The sequence below is a fragment of the Monodon monoceros genome, unplaced genomic scaffold, assembly GCF_005190385.1.
Source record: "Monodon monoceros isolate NGI ecotype Baffin Bay Population unplaced genomic scaffold, NGI_Narwhal_1 Super_Scaffold_18, whole genome shotgun sequence".
Classification (NCBI taxonomy): Eukaryota; Metazoa; Chordata; class Mammalia; order Artiodactyla; family Monodontidae; genus Monodon; species Monodon monoceros.
In genome coordinates this window covers 121,143,562-121,163,302 of record NW_021703774.1, presented here as the reverse complement: position 1 = coordinate 121,163,302, position 19,741 = coordinate 121,143,562, and the positions used below count along the sequence as shown (strand labels likewise).

The following is a 19,741-nucleotide window of genomic DNA, read 5'->3' as shown; positions in this document are numbered from 1 at the left end:
AGGAACCCATGTGCTGTTGTCATGGAAGCTAAGAACAGAGATGTTTTAAGAGAAGAAATTGACTTAGATCAGAAGAGGTACCATTGTACTTGCTAGTATAGAAGTAATTGGTGACCTTGATAGGATTAGTTGGGTGGAAACCCAATGAAGTGGGTTGAAGAGACAATGGTGGATATATATATATATATATGATATATACATCTCTCTTAAGAGGTTTTGCTGAGAGAAAGCAGAGAAATGAGAGAAGCTAGAGACAAGTTTGAGGTCAAAATAAGCTTTGTTTATTTTTTTTTTAAGATCAATGACATTAAAGCACATTTGTACACTAATAAGAATAAATTAGAAGAAAGGGGGGAGAAACTAAATGAAGGAAATTGATGGGATAATTATATGAGCAAAGTCCTGAAGGCAAAAGGACACAGGATACACAGAATGCATGAAGGGGTTGCCTTTGAGAGGAACAGGCACATTTCATCCATTTTAATAAGAGAGAAGAAAGAAAATATGGGTACAGATGATGATGGTTGGTAGGACTTAAGGGACATGATGGATATTGAAATTTAATTCAAATGATAGTGGTTTCAATATGTTAAAGAAATACTGGAATCAGTGAACCAAGAAGATGACAAGTGGCAATCCTACTGTGAGCTGAGAGCATAGGAAAATGAGGTATGTGAAGCTTAGGGTTACAGAGGAATATAATTTACAAAGGAATTAAGGTTCCGGAGTATATAAATTACCTATATTTTGTGAAGTTTTTCCTTGAAGTGACAGGTAGTTGAGAAACAGATGCAAAAGCCAAGTTCCTCTAAACTCATATTAGCTCACATGCTTGGACCAGTGTATTAGCAGTAGAAAAGGAAAAGAAGACAGATGGAAGAGGTAAGAAAAGAGCAGAAGACAGGAAATTCAACATTTATTGAGCATCTACTCTGTGCTAGGCACTTCATATGAAGTAGCTCTTTTGTCCTTAGAGCAACTCTGACAAATAAGTTTCATTATCCTAATTTTAAGTCCAAGGACTCTGAAGCACAATGAGTTTAAAAGAATTTACCAAATGTTATACAACTAGAAAATGGCAAAGTCCATAGAATAGAAACTATGGACTAGCAATAGAATGTTACTCCAAATCCCATGTCCTTTCCATTTGACTAATCTGAAAGAAGACCTTCCTTCTAGAATTTAGCATTTGTCTAGACTGGAGGATAAACAAGAAGGAGGAATCAAGGATGATATAATTTTCAAGTTAGAGAACTGATACAATTAAAATGATATTAAAAATGATATTATTAAAAATATATTGGAAGGGGCTATTGTGTACAAAAACATGACAAATTCTGCTTTAGATGCAAAATGTGAGCTATCAGCCATGCATTCTCACAAAGACCCCAAAAGATGCTGAGAGATCTCAAACTGAGCCTCATCGGAGCAAGGCTGGCAATACAAACCTATCTTTCAACCAGAGATCAGAAACAAGCAGCCATGTTTTGTTTGACCTATTTTTGAAAATGAGCTGTAGCCAACTTGTAAAATACCAACTTTTACAAAAAAAGTCCAGATTCCTGGCCTCTATTTAAAAAAAAAAAAAGGAAGATCTGATAGTGTCCATATGCTCAGTTGGTAGCAGTTAGGTGGGACTTAGTGTCTCATATCAATAGGCTCTTTTGATGGAGCAGATCTAGTTTGCCACAGATCCCACTCAGGCTGCCCCCAACAATGAAGTTACCCATCTAGGTCCTATAGGAAATTGAGTTTGCAACCGAGTATGTATATTCATTAATTTCTTCATGAAAAAATACTTACTCTGTGCCAGATACTTGCTAATCACTGGGAAAATAATGACTGAATGGATTTAGGTACTCTTTAGCAAGAAAAACAGATATTGAACAAGTAATTGCATCAAGTATGTTGCGTGCTGTCTACTATGATGGGTGGGAAACAATGGGTGTTTTGGAAACATTCAGTGGAGTTCCCCCTGAGGAATATCATTGCAACTAAGACACAGATAAGTAAGATACTGTAGGTTAAGTATTGCTTAAAATGTAGTGCAAAAGAGACAATGGGAGAAATGAGGCTGGAGAAATTGTAAAGGCCTTCCATGCTAAGATATAGAGTTTGAATTTTATACCGAAATTTGTGGAAATTCATTTAAAGTTTTACCTGGGTAGCAGCAAGGTCAGATATGTATTTTAGAAAGATAGTTCTAGCTGCACTAAGAATAGACATAAAAGGTTAAGCCCAGAGGCAAGGAGACCAGTTAGGCAGAGCTTATAGGAATCTGAGAGGTGATGGTGGCCTGGCCCAGGGTAGTGACCCTAAAGATTACACAATGGACACATATTGGAGAGGATTTGGGGAGGCAGAATTTACTGGGCTTGGTCATCTGTTTGATATCTTGATTTCTGGGTAAGGAGAAAAATGAGTCACAGGTGACTCCCAGTTTTCTACTAGAGGATGTGAAAGTGAACCAAAAGAAGGAAGGTATGAGATCCAGGAAACCAGAGCCCAATTCAGTGGAGTAGCAAATGAGTATCTGTGGAAGCCATGTGTGCATCACAGTGACAGAGCTATCTGCCCATACTGGAGCTGGCTATACTGGGTGCAGGAGTAAAGTCCTCCAGAATAAAATGTGGGCCTAGCAAAATCTGATGTGCTTTAGCTTTTTGAAATATTACTGTTGGGCATTTGACAGAGCTGCTGGAGCATTTGGAAACAATTAAAGATATATGCATAGAAAACCAAGCAAATAAAAAGTGAAGAAACTTCAGGGGAAAAAAAAATTTTATGAGTAAAAAACAAACACAATGTGCAAACAAACATTACCGATTTAACCAAAAATTCAGATGTAAGTATACTGAGAAGATGAAGAAAAAGAGAGTGATGGTGGTTGTGGTGGTGCAAAGTGATATGACTTTTCAACTGCAATATATGAAATAAATAGGCAATGTCTGCAATTGATAAACAAGAAGTAAAAACACATTGTGTTCTCTAGAAATATAGACGAAAATACAAGAAATAGTATCTTAAACAGTTTAAAGCAACTACCTTTAGAGGAGGAATGATAAGATGCAAACGATAAGATGCAATGAATTGATATAATGCTTTTATAAAAATAAAAATTAATTTCAAAATAATAAAAAGAAAAATAAGAGAATTGAGCTGGAATAGAAGAAGCACCAGGGGTTAACCTTTTGGTAGCATTGACCAAATCTGACCATGTTATGGTACTTTCTTTTGAAAATGATCCATAAGACACATTGGTAAATGTGAAAGTCTGATGCTCAAGTAAATTATAAGGTATAATTTGAGCAAATTAAATGACATAAAAAATGAAAATGTAAATTTATAAAGGAGGGTCAGTATCTGCTATCTATTCTTTTCAATTGTTCTTATAATAGTTAACTGATTAATACAGGTTTTAGTATTATTCATTTCCCAGCTACGTCCTTAGTATATGAAGTGGTTCTAAATCAGAGAGAGCATTCTACTAATGCAGCAATTTGGACTCCCAGAATGAAATCAGCCTTTAGGAAATTGATGGAGGATTATTTCTCTAGTGTATTTTTTTTTCCTAAATTTGCTTCATTTTTATTTGCTTGGTTTTCTATATATTGATCCTCTAAATTTCTAGAGAAATAATTTCTCTAGAGTGTTTATGAGGCTTAGAATAATTTCATGATCCAATTCTTGACCAGGGACTCCTGGGAAGTCAGGCTATTCTCAACTTGATATAGAAACATGGGATTATGTCAGTGTGATTACAATGAAGTTGGCCTAACATAAAACTGACCTGTAGTAATATGCAAAAATCAACATGTGAACATTTGCTTCCAAAAATTAGTACAGATATGTTAGCATCTACTATAGCATACATGTAGTACATTTTTCTAGGTTGACAATGAAGTAAAAGATTTCTAAGAGAGAAAAGTGAATATGTTATGGAATCAAACACAAAATTCATCTGAATTATGAAGACAAAAAATTGTTTTGGTTGTATTCTGTTGTTAGAGGTGCTGATGTAGATGGTGAAGAGGCCCTTGACTAGACTCCATAGATAGTGAACAGTCAGGTGCTGAGTGCTGATGGAAAAGAAGAGAAGCCAAGGATATGAATAATGTAAGCTCACAGTTTTTGCCTGCTGGATGGTATATTTAACTTCAAAGGTGGGCTCCAAATTTTCACTAGAACTCTAGTTGCTGAGATAAAGAGCAATTAGCAGTGAAATGTCTGGTGTAGTGGAAAGTTGTAGAGGTTTAGAATCAGGCAGATTTAAATTTGAATTTGAGTTTGGGGAAGGTTTTCAATCTCAGTTTCTCCCCCATCTGGGAGATACCATCTACCTTGTCGGACTGTTTTACCTACATCTTATTTTTGTTAACTACTGACCTTGTGGTAATTTTTCTTCATTGTTATAGATTAAATAACATAACGTATGTGAAGTGAGTATGGGGCCTGGCAAAGCATAAAATCTTCAACAAATGTTGGTGATTTTTATGAGCTGTAATACCATAAAGAAAACCAAAAACTTGACTTTCTTCTATAAAATGAGAAATGATAGTATCACTTTGCAAAAAGGAAGTTATTTTCTTTTCTAAATTAATAGTGATATAAAAAGAGAGAAAATCTTTTGCAGATATCTTTTCTTTCAAAATTTATGTGAAAATTAATTTTAACAAAATCCTAGAGATTTTATCATTTCTATACAAAGAGATGGTTTGCTGTTTCTGTAATGAACCCAAAACAGCAATACATGAGTTGAATCTTGACCAGAGATTCCAGAAAATGACAATAGTCTCTCTCTCTCTTTAGAACCTTTTTGCTGCTTCTTGATTTCCTGATAACAGTGTAGCCTTGCTGTTGATTTTTCATTTTGGCATGTGTGCATGCTACTTGACTACCTAGAGAGTTTTCTGTTTTCTTTAAATTTAAAGTGGATGATAAACGTTTGTTCTCTCTTTTTTTTTTTTTTAAAGGTGGCAAAAAAGGTTAATTGTGTTGAATTTAAGTCCCATGGCTCTCAGTTATCTCTTTTCTGTGTGGCAGTGGCCTTTAATAGGAATAAAGTTTCTCTTTCTTTGTTCTAAATAATTAAGAACTGACTGCATAAACGCTTGCATATATGTTCACCACGTGAATTTACTCATTAACATTCATGGTGGCTGCTTCTTCACTGCCCGTGAAATGCTGCCATCAGCCTGCAGGGAAACTGCCTCCCGAGAACTGGAGCAGAACCAAGGCCAGCAAGGCTGGACGTGGGGAGGTGCTGGCAGACAGAAGTGGGAACTCTGTTTAGAAGCATAGTCACGGAACTGAGTGAGTGAAGGCTTCTAAGGAAGGAGTGATGACATGGTCAAATGGAATAGGGAGGCCAAGTAAGGCAAAAACTAGATAATCCATTAAACGGGGCAATGAAGTTTCATTTGTGACTTTTACAATAACAACTTCAAGGGAGAGGAGGAAGGAGCTTCTTGTTTTCTTTAGATTATCGCACTCATCCATCCTCACGTTTTCAGCCACTGTACTGAAGACTCACAAATCTCTTGGGGCAGCTCAGCCCTACCCCTCAGTCCTCAGATTAAATGTGTGTTCTGGGCCTACTTGAATATTCACATTCAGCACTTCTGATTTCCCCCTAGAAACCTGTCTCCTGTCCTATATTCTCTGTTTCAGTTGGTGACTATCCATTCAGTCCCAGTGCCAGGACCCTGTCATTTTTTACTCTTCCTACTTACTCACCTTCCACATCACATCAGTGGCCAAGTCCTATCACCTTTGCCACCTAAATATTTCCTAAATCTGCTCTCTCCACCCTATGAACAGAGGCTTTGTCAGGCCCTCATCATCTCTCAACAGACTAATGAAACAGTCTCCTTATTGATGATGTGTCTTAAACCTGATTTTCTTTACCCCAATTTATTCTTCACACAGCCAACAGTGTTAGATCCAAATGTAAATATGACCAGGCTACCCCCAAGGTTAAGCCCATTCCCTGTCACCTCTCTAACTTGCAGGAAAAAAAATCACACAACTGAGCATGTAATGCTAATAGGAGGCCTCCCATGGTCCAGCTACAACTTGCCTCTCCAATCTCTTACTCTTGCTCTCACAGGAAGTGTTCCTGAAACACAAAGCTCTTTCTTGCCGCTAAGCTCATCCTGTTTTCTCTGCCTCACATGCTACTTCAAGGTTCATCTCAGTTGTCACCTTCTCCTACAATCTTCATGCTTCACTCGCTGGCATGGTTATTTAACTCTCCTCTCTGCCTACGTATTACCATGTGTACAATTCTACAATTACACTCACCAAACCTGTTGTAGTTATTCATTCAATATATATTTGCTGAATACCTACTCTACTCTGGGGAAATAAGATCGAAGGAGAAAGACACTAAAATATGGGACTATGTCTATTTAATCTTTGTTTCGACAGGAAACACAATGTTTGGTTCAAAATTAGATCTCACTGAATATTTGTTGCATAAAGAATTTGATTTTGCAAAAGTGGATTGTAGAAATATGTCCACAAGATTATACACAACCACAGTAGAGAGACAGCTCATCTTGTTATGCTGGAGGGTCAAGGAAGTCGGCTTGGCAGAAACGCATTTTTAAAGATAAGATTAGGGCACAGTCTAGTTGGGCTTTTTAAATGATAAATTGAGCCTTGGAGAAAATGTATGGAACTTGCTCAATAGCATGTCACCTGTTAACCATGAAATCAGAATTCAAATCTAGGTCTGTTTGCTTCCAAAGTTTATAACCTTTTCATTATGACTATAAGTGAAAAAGAGACTGCAGCTATACCATTAGCCATCTTCTCTTTGGCTTACTGACCTAGGCAGAGCTAGTCAGCACAGGTTAGGTTTTTAGTACCTAGAACTGATTAGGGCATAGACATTAAAAACTTTTAAATATATATATATACCAGCTTACACTAATATCTATATATGTATATATACATATATATCAGCTTATACTAATATGAAGGTCTAAATTAATGCCATTCAACCCAGTTGTTCACACACCATATTGATTACTCTCTAAAGACAAAGCCAATACTTTTATAAATGTTAATTAACCAAAATTTTTTTTACCAACTAGTAGTTATTAAAAAAGCAACAAAAGAAAATCCCAAAGGACACACATCACTTGTCTTAAGTACTATAGAGATAACAAGATTTTACCCCAAACTCTTAGCAGCCATTAAGCTACGTCAAAATTAAGAACATTTATAGAGCTTTTATATCCAGCTTTTCACTCTTCCTATTTCTTTCCTGGTTTTATAAGCTTGTATCATCAAGTGAAGTAATCATTAATATGTAAATTAAAAAATATATTCATTTAAAAAATTTTAAATGAAAATTGTTATCAAGCAGAATGGGTAAGGCAAGGTGCTATGTCTTATATATTCAAACAGATAGCTCTTATTCCAATAAAACAGATATATTCCCTTCTTTCTAAGACACTGAAAAATGATAAAATAAACTTGCTGTTCCAAAGCGAGAAATGATTCAACACCACCAATGGGCAAATTGTTGCTGAAAAGATCTGTATTTTTAAAACAGCGACAATAATATTTGTTGTTTTCTAGGATAAAATGCCTGAGTATTTATTGTAGTTGCCATCTTTCTCCAGGGAAGAAAAGATCTTGTCTCTGCAATACATCCAATATTGCTAAAATGCACTAGAAGGGATTATAAGTGTTCCCTTCCCCTACAGCCTCAATCTTATTTGATGCTACCAGCATTTGTCCAGCTCCATACTGGCACCAAGTCTTAATGATTTCTCCTCCCAGAGTGCCTCACTCTTCCTGACAGTGCCTTAACTAATATTCTCATTATTTTTCACCTAGATGTTTTCTCATTGTTCTTCTGCCTCCTTCTGGTCACAGGTGCCAGTTTCTCAAAAACAAAAATCTGAGTCAGTCCCTTTCCTGCTTATGAACCTCTACAAGGTGGATGATAACGTGAGAGAGCAGTGTAGAATCGTTGAAAAGGCACACAAATCCAAGCATCCAAATTCTCTAGGTTAAGGGCAAAGTCTAGGAATGTTTCTTTTGGAATAATATGCACTTTGCAAAGCCCTCTCTCTGTTGTAGTATTTACCTAGTATTTACTACATTGCATCTTATTTTTTGTGTATATTTATAACCGCTAGGTGACTGTATTCTTGAGGAAGGGGATACTTTGTTATTCTTCTTTGGGTCCTGGTGCTGTGTCTGTCACTAAGTAGATGTTCAAGAAGTGCTCACTGAATATAAGCAGTCAGGAAGGAAGGGAAATGGGCAGGAAAGAAAGGAAGAAGAAAGGAAGAAAAGGAAGGAGAGAGGGAAGGGAGGAAGGAAGGAAAGAGGGAGGAAGTAAAGAAAGAAGTGAATGAATGTCATATTTAGAAGCCTACAATTTCACCAAGTGCATACATTAAAACTATTTTTATTCTATTATTTTTGAGTTGGCTCTTTTCTAACTAAATATAATTATTAACATTTGTATTAAACTAAAGAATTTTTAAACATTTTATTGTAATGTGTACAAAATAATTTCTTTGAAATAGCTTTCAAATGAATTTGGAAACACTGTAGCCTGAATAATTTTAAAGGAATTCAAAGGAAGAACTTCTAAGAAACCAGCCATTCAGTAATGCTAACTCATTAGACAATTAGTTCTTTTCCCTGGTGGAATCCACTTGTGCCAACATAGGGCATCAATAACAGTCTCATTGAATATTTATAATCTTACATGAAACTTCTCAGGAAAAGGGTTTGTCTCTTTACAATTCACAAGCAACTAATGCTTTTTAAATTTGTAGTGGAAAAAATAAACACCCTATCTTATTTTTTCTAAGGAACTATGTTTTGAGATCCAGTCATTCACATTCATGATGTCGTCATTGTGTCCTTAATTTTCCAAGCCTGAGTGTAAAGGTGATAATAAAATGCTAATCCAAATTATAATACTTTGCATTTATGTAGCACTTCAGGGTTAGCAAAGTGCTATAACATATACTCAGATTTACTCTAATTTAGATTTTTGCTGTCAAAAGATAGTCACTGAATCTGAGTCTTCTCCTCTAACCCCCGTAGGACCATTATTATGGGCGGAAGACTCCCCCTATCTCATTCACTTTCCCCTCCTAGACAGCCACCAGCTGTTGTCAGTCATCACTATTGTCTCTCCCAAGCACAGATCTGATGGTACAGAGGGAACAATGCACTGAAGTAGAAATGGCTTTGTACCAGACAAAACTGAATTTGAATGCTGGCTCTGGCACTTCCTACATATATGACCTTGTAAAAGTTAACCTCCCGAGTTTTCTCATCTGCAAAGTAGAAATAATAATATCTTCCTTACAACGTTGTCACAAGAAGTAGATCATATACTATAAAACCTAGGTTAGTGCCTTGCACCTATATAATAGGCACTTAAGAAATGGCACTATCTTATTATTTGCCACTCCCCTGCCTAAGAATTTTCATGAAAGAAAAACTATATACTGAGAAAGTACAACGTGTCAGGCGTTACATTATACACAGCAGATGCTGCAGAAACTAAAGAAGCTTACGGTCTAGTAATCCCAAAACAGGGGCATCCAGGCTTCAGTAGAGATAAATACAGAATGTTATGAAAGTACACAAATGGAGCATGTAAACCAGTCTTAAGCTGTGACCAGAAAGGTGAGAGGGCCTGAGCTTGGAAAAGACGGTAGAAGGGAGGTGAGATAGGGCAAGGTGGAAAAAAGCTTCAGCTGGAGACCTGGCATTTACAAAGGCAAAGCAGAGCATGGTGGATACAGAAACTGACAGCTGCTCAGTGTGTCTGGATATGTGGTCATGCAGGATGGTAGGTGGGAAGGTATGAGAAAAAGACAAGAGACAGGGGAATAACAAGATAAGACTCTGTAGAGGTAAAGGACATTGAAAGCCATATTAAGAAACATGGACTTTGTCCTGAAGAGAGGAGAGAGCCACCGAAAAAGTATAAGCAGGAGATGGACCTGATCACATTTGCCTTTTTAGAAGTCACATGGCATGACCTATCACAGAGGTCCTTAACCTGGTCCACAGAACCATGCATGGGCTTCCAGTGATTTGCAGGCTCCTTGAAATTGGCTGCAAATGTATGTGTGTGTGTGTGTGTGTGTGTGTGTGTGTGTGTTTCTGGAGAGAGTATCAGTAAGGTTGACTCAAAAATGATTAAAAATCACCATCTGAACACCTCCTGTGGGATAAAGCCCTGACTCTGAAACCCTTTCACTTTCTGACTGAAATCTGCATTTTCTATCCCCCTCCACAAAGCTTAGAGTCACTTTTAATTTTTTGCCATTCCTAACATACCTCTGGTCCTTTCCTCCTCTTACAGCTTCCTGAACTGCTCTGTGCTTCCCAATCTACCCCTACTTCCCCACCCTACCTTCTGCTCATAGAACTTCTCTCTCAAAGCCTAGATGGACTGTTTCTTCCTTCTCCAGGAATTCTCTATATTCCTTCCCCATTCTTCTCTGGCACAAACACAAATCAGAGTCTTAGATTTCTGGTGACCCAGGTGGAATGAGAGATAGACAAATAGACCAGTGGACTAGAAATAGAAAGTCCAAAGACTGACCCGTACTTATGTGGAAATCCAACAGAACTTGTCTTGCAAATCAGTGGACAAATTAATGACCTATTTTTAAAATGGAACAACTGGTCATCTGTAAAGAGAAAAGAATGGATCTTTGCTTCACATCATTCTCAAAAATAAATTCCAAATGAGTCAAATCAAAGCATTAAAACTTTTAGGTAGGGAAAAAATAGGAGACCATCTGCACACATTCAAACTGAGAGATAAATTTGACTATTGTAAATGTCTTTTTATCAAAACTACCATAAAAAGAATGGAATGATGAGCCATATATTGAGAGAACTGTCCAAAAATTCATATTCAGAATATGTGATGAACTCTTTCAAATGAATAAAACACAAAAAGGTGTTCAATTTTTTTAGTAATAGATAAAATATATTACCATTTTACATACCACAGATTGGAATAATAGTCTGAAAATATCAAATTTTGATATTTTAAAAAATAACAGACAAATGTAAACAGTATCTATATTGAGGATTACTAGAACTGTGGTAAAAAGTGAGAGAATGAGAAATTGGTTGTTTTTTGGTGGATCAGGTAGGTGACAAAGGGACATGATTGGGAGGAGAATAAAGTAGCTTTCTTAAACTGGATTGAGGAGTATGGCTCTTTATTTTATCATCATAATTTTAAAAAATACATATTATATACACTCTTGTGTATTTAGATTTCACAGTAAAAAAAGTTAAAAAGACAAAAACTATCATAAGATACATGCAGTGACCTGGAAAAGACGTGTTCCCTCTGTTTGAGGAGCTCCCAATCCGGGGCTTGTTTCAGAATCTCTAGCTTTCCTACTTCATAGACCACTGTGAGTTGCAAGGGACTCTTCTTTATTGTTGCTTCCCTTCTACATTCTGTTAACATTTTTTCTGTCTTCTTAAGCTGCATGCTTAACACATTCATTTTCACCTGATTATCTCTCCTAATGTAAGCATTTCAGGCTACAATTTACTGCCAATTACTCTAGCTCTATTCTGCCATTTTAGGCAGGTAATATTTTGTTATTATTTGCTGATATTTTGTTATTATTTGCTCATATTTTGTAATTTCCAGTGTGATTTCTTCTCTGACCCGGGATTATTAAATTTAACTTTATATATATCCAAATATAGAAGCTTTTAAAGCTATCTTTTGGTTAATCATTTATAACAATTGCATTATGGTCCAAGATTTTGGTCTTTTTATTACTAATTCTTTTAAGTTTGTTGAGCCTTCCTTTATGTCTATCTAGTACATGGCTAATCACAAGGTTTTCATATGTGCTTTTTAAAAAAGTACTCTATATTAGTTGAGTTTAATGTTCTATACGTGTCCACTAGGACAAGCTAGTGGCCATCAATTCTTCTGTACCTTTTCTTTTATTTTTATCTGTTTTAAATTAATTACTGAGAGATATGTGTTAAAATACCCTATTATGATAGTATATTTGTAATATCTCCTTGTAGATATGTCAAATTTTTCTTTAACTATTTTAAAGCTATGATACTAGGTGCATACAAGTTTAGAATTATATATTCCTGGTGAGCTGAAGTGTTTACTAACATAAAGTGACTATATCTCTATTAATGCATTTTGCTTTAAATCAGTATTGCTGCATTAACTTTCTTTTGGTTAATTTTGCCAGTTTTATCATTCTTCCATCAAGTTTTGGGTGTATCACTGGTAATAGGATATAACTTGATTATGTTTAATTTTAGTCCACTCTGATAGTCGTTTTTTTAATTGGAGAGATTAATCCGTATTTATTAATGGCAGCTATTGGTATATTTGTATTAATTTATCCCATTCTACTCTTCATTTTTATCTGTCTTATTTCTTCGAAGTATTTACTTATATGTATTAAAGATTATTATATGTAAATATTTATTTATGTGTATTAAAGATCTTTTCTTCTCTATCTCATTCCATTTATTTTGTTTCTACCCACTAGGAAATCATACACCTTATTTATATTTCTTTAATTGTTACCCTAGAAATTTTAACATGCATATTTAATTTTAATCTAAAGTTAATTAGTGTCTTTACCCTCCTCACAAACTATGCAAAAATCTAAGAATGTTTTTGTTTCCCTTTTTTCTGATACATAGGCCTCTGTTGTTCAGAATTTTAGTTCTACGTTGATTTTCCCCAGCTTTACTGAGATATTATTGACATGTAACATACGTAAGTTTAAAGTGTACAATGTGATGATTAGATACATGTATATATTGCAAAATGATTACCACAATAAAGTAGTAAGTTACCAATAGGGTACCACATCTCAATCCCTTCACATAATTACAGTTTGTGTGTGTGTGCTGATAACATTTAAGATTTACTTTCTTAAAAACTTTCAAGTATATAATACAGTGTTGATAATTATAGTCACTACGCTGTGCATTAGCTCCCAAGATCTTATTTATCTTATAGCTGGGAATTTGCGCCCTTTAACCAACATTTTCCCATTTCTCCCACCCCCCAGCTTCTGACAATCACCATCCTACTCTCTATTTCTATGAGTTCAGCTTTTTCAGATTCCACATATAAAAGAGATCATACAGTAAATATTTGTCTTTATCTGATTTATTTCATTTAGCATAATGCCTTCAAGGTCCATCCATTTTGTGATAAAAGACAGAATTTTTATGTTTTTTATGGATGAATAATATCTCATTGTATATACAGTTGACTCTTGAACAGCATGGGAGTTAGGGGCGTAAACCCCCAGACAGCTGTAAATCTGTATATAGTCTTCCCTCGGTATCTGTGAGGGATTGGCTTCAGGACCTGCCACGGATACCAAAATCTGTGGATGCTCAAGTCCCATAGTTGGCTCTCCAGATCCATGGTTCCATACCTGAGAATTCAACCATTCATGGATAGTGTAGTGCATATATATATATACGTATGTATAGATCTCACATCTTTATCCATTCATCTATTGATGGGCCCTTAGGTTGTTTCCATGTCTTGTCTGCAGTGAAATGGGGGTGCAGATACATCTTTGAGATAGTGTTTTTATTTCTTTTGGATATACATGCAGAAGTGGGATTACTGTATCATATGGTGGTTCTATTTTTAATATTTTGAGGAACCTCCATGCTGTTTTTCATGATGGCTGTGCCAATTACATTCCCACCAGTAATGTACACAGGTTCCCTTTCCTCCACACCCTTGCCAACACTTGTTGTTTCTGGTCTTTTTGATGACAGCAGGTGTGAGTTCTTATCTCATTGTGATATTGATTTGCATTTCCCTGATGACTGGTGATGACAAGCATCTTTTCATATACCTATTGGCTATCTGTATGTCTTCTTTGGAAAAGTGTCTATTCAAATATTTTGCCCATTTTTTTAATTAGATTTTTTTTTACTATTGAGTTGTATGAGTTTCATGTGTATTTTGGATATTAACCCCTTTTCAGATAAATGGTTTGCAGGTATTTTCTCCCATTCCAGAGGTTACCTTTTTATTTTTGCTGATTGTTTCTTTTGCTCTGCACAAACTTTTTGGTTTGATGTAGTCCTACTTGTTCATTTTTGCTTTTGTTGACTTTGCTTTTGGTATCATACACAAAAATCTTTGCCAAAACCAACGTCAAGGAGATTTTTTCCTATGTTTTCTTCTAGGAATTCTACAGTTTCAGGTCTTACATTTAAGTCTTTAATCCATTTTGAGTTATTTTTTTGTGAGTGGTATAAGATAGGTGTCCAATTTCATTTTCTGCTTATGGTTATCCAGTTTTCCCAACACCATTTATTGAAGAGACTATCCTTTTCCCATTGCATCTTTCTGGCTCTCTTGTCAAACATTTGTTGACCATACATGAGTGGGTTTATTTCTGGGCTCTCAATTCTGCTCCATTGATCTGTATATCTATTTTTATGCCACTACCATACTGCTTTCTGTTTTGACTTACACTGACTTTTTAATCCCACAATTAGACATTTTGTTTTTGTTTTATTTGTTCTCTCTCTCTCTTTCTCCCTATCTTCTTTTTTCTCACTCCCTCCCTCACTCTCTCTTTTTCCCTTCCTTCCTTCCTACTTTCTTTCCCTCCCTCCTTCCTTTCTCCCTCCCTTTCTTCCTCTTCCCTCCTTCCCTCCCTCTTTCCTTTATTCTTTCTTTCTTTTCTTTCTTTCTCTCTCTCTTTCTTTCTTTCTTTCTCTCTCTCTCTCTCTCTCTCTCTCTCCCTTCCTTCCTTCCTTCCTTCCTTCCTTGCTTTCTTCCTTCTCGCTTCACTCCGAGACAAAACTGAGAAAGTCATGCATTCACCACTGACTCCTTTTGCAGGACCCAGTTTGTTTTTTTAACTTCACTCACTGATGGTATCACCCTCAGGAGAACCCAACTATGTATGGAGTGGCCTTTAAGCCAATCTCCAACCTCTGTTCAAATCCCAAGCAGTCTTCTATCCTTCCAGTTGCAAAACAAACACACAAACAACAACAACAACAAAAAACTCTCAGTCTTCAGCCACCAGAAACCAACAGATACCATCAAAGCAAAAGCTAAATATAGACCCACTTAACTCGGTGTATTAGCATTTTCTTGTTATTCTGGAATTTTAGAAATTCCAGTATAGCCATAGCTATACTTTTACAGCCATAGCTCACCTACGCATTAAAGGAGTGTGTGTGTGTGTGTGTGTGTGTGTGTATGATTTTACTGTACTAAAAAGATTTTCTTTGAATATTTAGTCCACCATACTGCTGAAAATAGAAATTGATGGGTATCTTTTCACATCCTTACCCTCAGTGCTGAACATAGACCATACTATATAATAGGTATTCAATAAATATATTTTAAATGCATGTAGATGTTGTGGATGCAGAGATTTCACTCCATGATCCAAATATCCTCATGCTGTCAAGCAAATATTTGAAACTAGTTTGAGTTACACAGTCTTTGAATTTGGAGTATGTTTAGATGCTACAAATACAACATTATCCCTCTTTAGCCTTCATCTGGCTACTTTGTGCTCGCTCTTAGGTGATCCATTTTTTATTACCTCTTCCAGAAATACTTTCATGAGTCAACCTTGTCACCATCATCAACATAACTTAGGACAGATACTCTACCAGTGTATTTTCATTATATCTGATATTTACCTTGGCATAGTCATTAAGAGTCTTACTTTCATTAGCTATTAGAGTTGCTGTTTTATACTATATTGAAGAATTACCGCTATTTCATGATCATTCTTTACATCATTTTCATTCAAAACTTGAATATTGGGCTTCCCTGGTGGCGCAGTGTTGGGAGTCCGCCTGCCGATGCGGGGGACATGGGTTCGCGCCTCGGTCCGGGAGGATCCCACATGCCGCGGAGCGGCTGGGCCCATGAGCCATGGCTGCTGAGCCTGCGCGTCTGGAGCCTGTGCCCCACAAAGGGAGAGGCCACAACAGTGAGAGGCCTGTGTACCGCAAAAAAAAAAAAAAATTGAATATTGAAAAAATCATTAAGATGCCTTCTTAATTTCTTTGCCACTTTATAGACATCATGACTCATATTCAAGAATTCACTGCTTGTTTATTAAATTTAGATTCCACTGAGATTGTTTATCTATCTGAAACTTCCAAACCAGTGAAGTACCACTCAGCTGGAGCTTAGCACTCTTTTCATTTTCTCTTTACTTATCTAAGTATACTTTCAAAGATATTTATGCAACATACACTATGTAAAAGACACTGTGCTAGTCACTTTAATATATACAAAGGTGAAACAGGTTGACACCAAGATGAATCAGACATGACTCCTGTCTTCAGTGACCTCATCATCTAGAAAAGTAAGAAATAGATTATATAGGTATATTTCTGTTTCTGTATTAACATATAAATATTAGTAATTGCTAACAGTTATCAAGCTCTTACTATATGCCAAGCACAGTTTTACACTTTTACAAGTAATTCCTTTCATCAAATCCAAGGCCATTGATTTTAAGAAACACCATTACCGTTATTGTAGTACCACTAAGGAAAAAAAAACACTGCTTACAGATATAACAATGTTGATTGGAAGATGAATCCCAAACAGCAAAGATGTTAATACATGAGAAAGTGCAAGACTTAGAACTGATGACATATAGTAACTCATTTAATCCTCTCAACAATCCTTCAAGTTAGGCAATGTTATTGTCCCCATTTTACAGATGAGGAAATTGATAGAATTCAGAGATATTAGGTAACTTTCCCAAGATTACACAGCAAGTGAGTAGATAAGTGGGGATTAAATCTACATGAATCTGATTCCAAATGCTATGCTCTTAGCCTCTCTCAAGATCTTAGGATCTTGGATTCTTTTATGTAATAGGGTGTTCAGGAGTGCCCAAATCTTTTGTTCCTGATGTGGCTTCATTTAAAGTTGAAGAAGAATATAGGGACCTCTATTAATTCTTGAGATAAACTGAGTATTTAGTTGAGATGAGGATTGAATTTACAAAGCAAAAAACAGTTTTGAAAATAATTTGTCTGAATTTTACATAAAATGGTTATAATAATCAGACTAAAAAGTAGTTAATACATCTTACCAGTATCAGCCAAGAGGCAATTGATTTTTTTAAATCTATGCATCTATAACTAACCACATTGCATGTAGTGTAATGGTCCTAACAGAATGATGGAGACTGTACAAGAACTTAAATTAACTTTGGCCATGAGTGTAGACATATTTTTTTTCTATTTTTAAAGAGAAAATTAGTAGTTAGTGGAAACTATCCATCAAAGTTCTCTTTCTTTAGACTTTATAAAAAGAAGTAGCAACATCTCTATGGAGAATATTGAAATCCTAGTACTACATGAAGTATTGCAAATAATCTTTGTAAGGAGCCAAAAGCAAGTCAGCCAAAAGCAAGAAACTACATATTTTATCTTAAGTAATAACCAGCACAATCTATTTTTTAAAAAGGTAATGAGTTAAGAAATAACAACCACATACTACATTGTTTTGCCTATAAATTATGAATTACATTTAAGAACAAGCAGCAGTTAAATGTACTGTGGGCCAATTGCATAGTCATGGATACCAGAGACTTAATCTGTGGAAATTTAGCAAAACAGAATTAGAAATGTCAAACAGAAAAGATCTCATTAAGATAATTCTTCCAGAAATGAATCAAAAATTCTGACCCAGCTGTTCAAATCTTGAGTAGTCAAGATGAGATGGACATAGCTAAAAAATCTAACCATATTGTTTCCAGAAATGTGATACTGGAAACACCTACATAAAAATAACCAGATCACTAGAGTGTTTGTTAAAAATGAAGATTTTGATCTTCATCCCAGACCCACCATATCAGTACTTCTTTGGGTAAAGCTCAAGGACCCACATTTTAACCAAGCACCTCCACCCACCAATGATTAAAACCATGCTGGATTTGAGAACCATTGCATTAACACCTGACTCTTCCCCATCTAGTACTTTAGGATTGGTGGCAGAAGTGAACCAACCACTAGTGGTTATTTTTCACCAAGTATCAGAGATTAAATGTTTCATTTGATAGATATTTATGAAGCAGTATGGGGACACACAAAAGAAATGTGAGCTCATGTATTCAACTGTATTGCAGTTCTTGCATGTCAGATAAACAACTGTTCAACATGATTAAATGGAAGTAATTTGTGGTTGTGGAGAAAGAGAATTGAGGTAATCCTGGTAGCTGTGAGAATAAAAAGGAAGGGGTTACTCCAGAAGTTATTTCAAAGAAAAAAATAAATCAATTGGTTCAGTGGCAAATTGAACACTAATGTTAAACAGAAGGGGAAAAGTAGAATACCTTGAGTGGCGAATGTGGATAGCAGAGAGTAGGGAGGTACTAACATGGTGATGGAATGTGAAAAAACTCTGAAGAGAATCCAGAAGACGGGTGTGGAAGAAAGTGAGCCTTTTGGGGTTGGGCCCTTTTACTATCACATTTGTAAAGATGGTGAATTGAATTTTGTTACTAAGTTTATATATAAATGGATTTAACCAAATTGAGATCTAATGAATTATTATTTTCTTTTTACAGCAATTGTTCAACTGTCAAGCTCTAAGAAAACTAAGTATTCCTGACAATGACCTTTCAAATCTGCCAACCACTATTGCTAGTTTAGTTAACCTTAAAGAACTCGACATCAGTAAAAATGGTAAGATTCTCATTTCATCTCTAAATAGCTTGAATTTTTAACTGAAAATATGTTTTAATGTTTTCTCTTAGCAAATGATATACACTTTTTCTTTGATTTTATTGCAACTCTAACTTAATTTTTGTTGAAAAGCTAAATCCTGAATTATAAATTGAAGACAGAAAACTTCTCTCCCCTCTTACTAATGTCCCTGACTCACTCAGGCCTTATTTCCCTCTGCATTCAGATATGTGATTTAATCTTTTCTAGACAATTTTACTGACTTTACACTGCTTATTTTCCTCATTCTCAGGGTACAATTTTTTCCAACATGTCTCAAGTATCACCTGCTCAATGAGGCCTCCCCGTTAACCCTTCTTGGAATTGAATTCTCAGTTTCCTTTACTCTGCTCCATTTTTTCCTGTAGCACTGACCATCTTCTCAGTATATATGATTTACTGATTTTTTTATGGTCTTGTCTGTCTTCTCCTGCCCCAAAATGCAAACTCCATTATGTGGCAGGAGGGATTTTACTCTATTTTGGTCACTGATATATCTCAAACATTTAGAGCAATGCCTGATGAATAATAAGTGCTCAGTAGTATTTGTTATATTTTTTGGCCAAACTTGTTATGTCTGGTGATTTTATTGATATTCATGTTGATGATCTGTTCTTCTAAATGTTTGTGGGAGTCTCCTGTGTCCTAATACGTTTATTAAATCCTCATTTCCTTCCATGAAAACTTGGCTAACTGTTTTATTACAATAAAGCAAGGATCAGTCAAAAAGAGTTATGTATAGGCACTATGAGGATATAAAACATGACCCCTTCATCATCAAGCTAGTCGGTTAAACTTTGTGTGTGTATGTATGTATTGCTTTGGTAACTTCAGGCAATATGCTTGGTGCCAAAGGAACAGGCATCAACAAAACAGATCCCTGCCCTCATGAAACTTACATTCTAGTACATGTGTTAGACATTAAACAAATAATTATGGATGATTAAATAAACAATTGAGTGTGGAGATACAT

The 19,741-nt window shown here is 35.7% G+C and overlaps 1 protein-coding gene across 6 annotated transcripts in view; it reads left to right on the top strand.

The window, feature by feature from the left end:
• The window catches only part of LRRC7 (leucine rich repeat containing 7), a 499,978-nt gene that overhangs the window by 198,972 nt on the left and 281,265 nt on the right, over nt 1–19,741 (top strand). For all 6 annotated transcript variants that reach the window (XM_029228809.1, XM_029228810.1, XM_029228806.1 and 3 more), the window contains one exon: nt 18,612–18,729. In XM_029228809.1, coding sequence (XP_029084642.1) covers nt 18,612–18,729 — 118 coding nt within the window. The remainder of the gene's footprint in view (nt 1–18,611; nt 18,730–19,741) is intronic.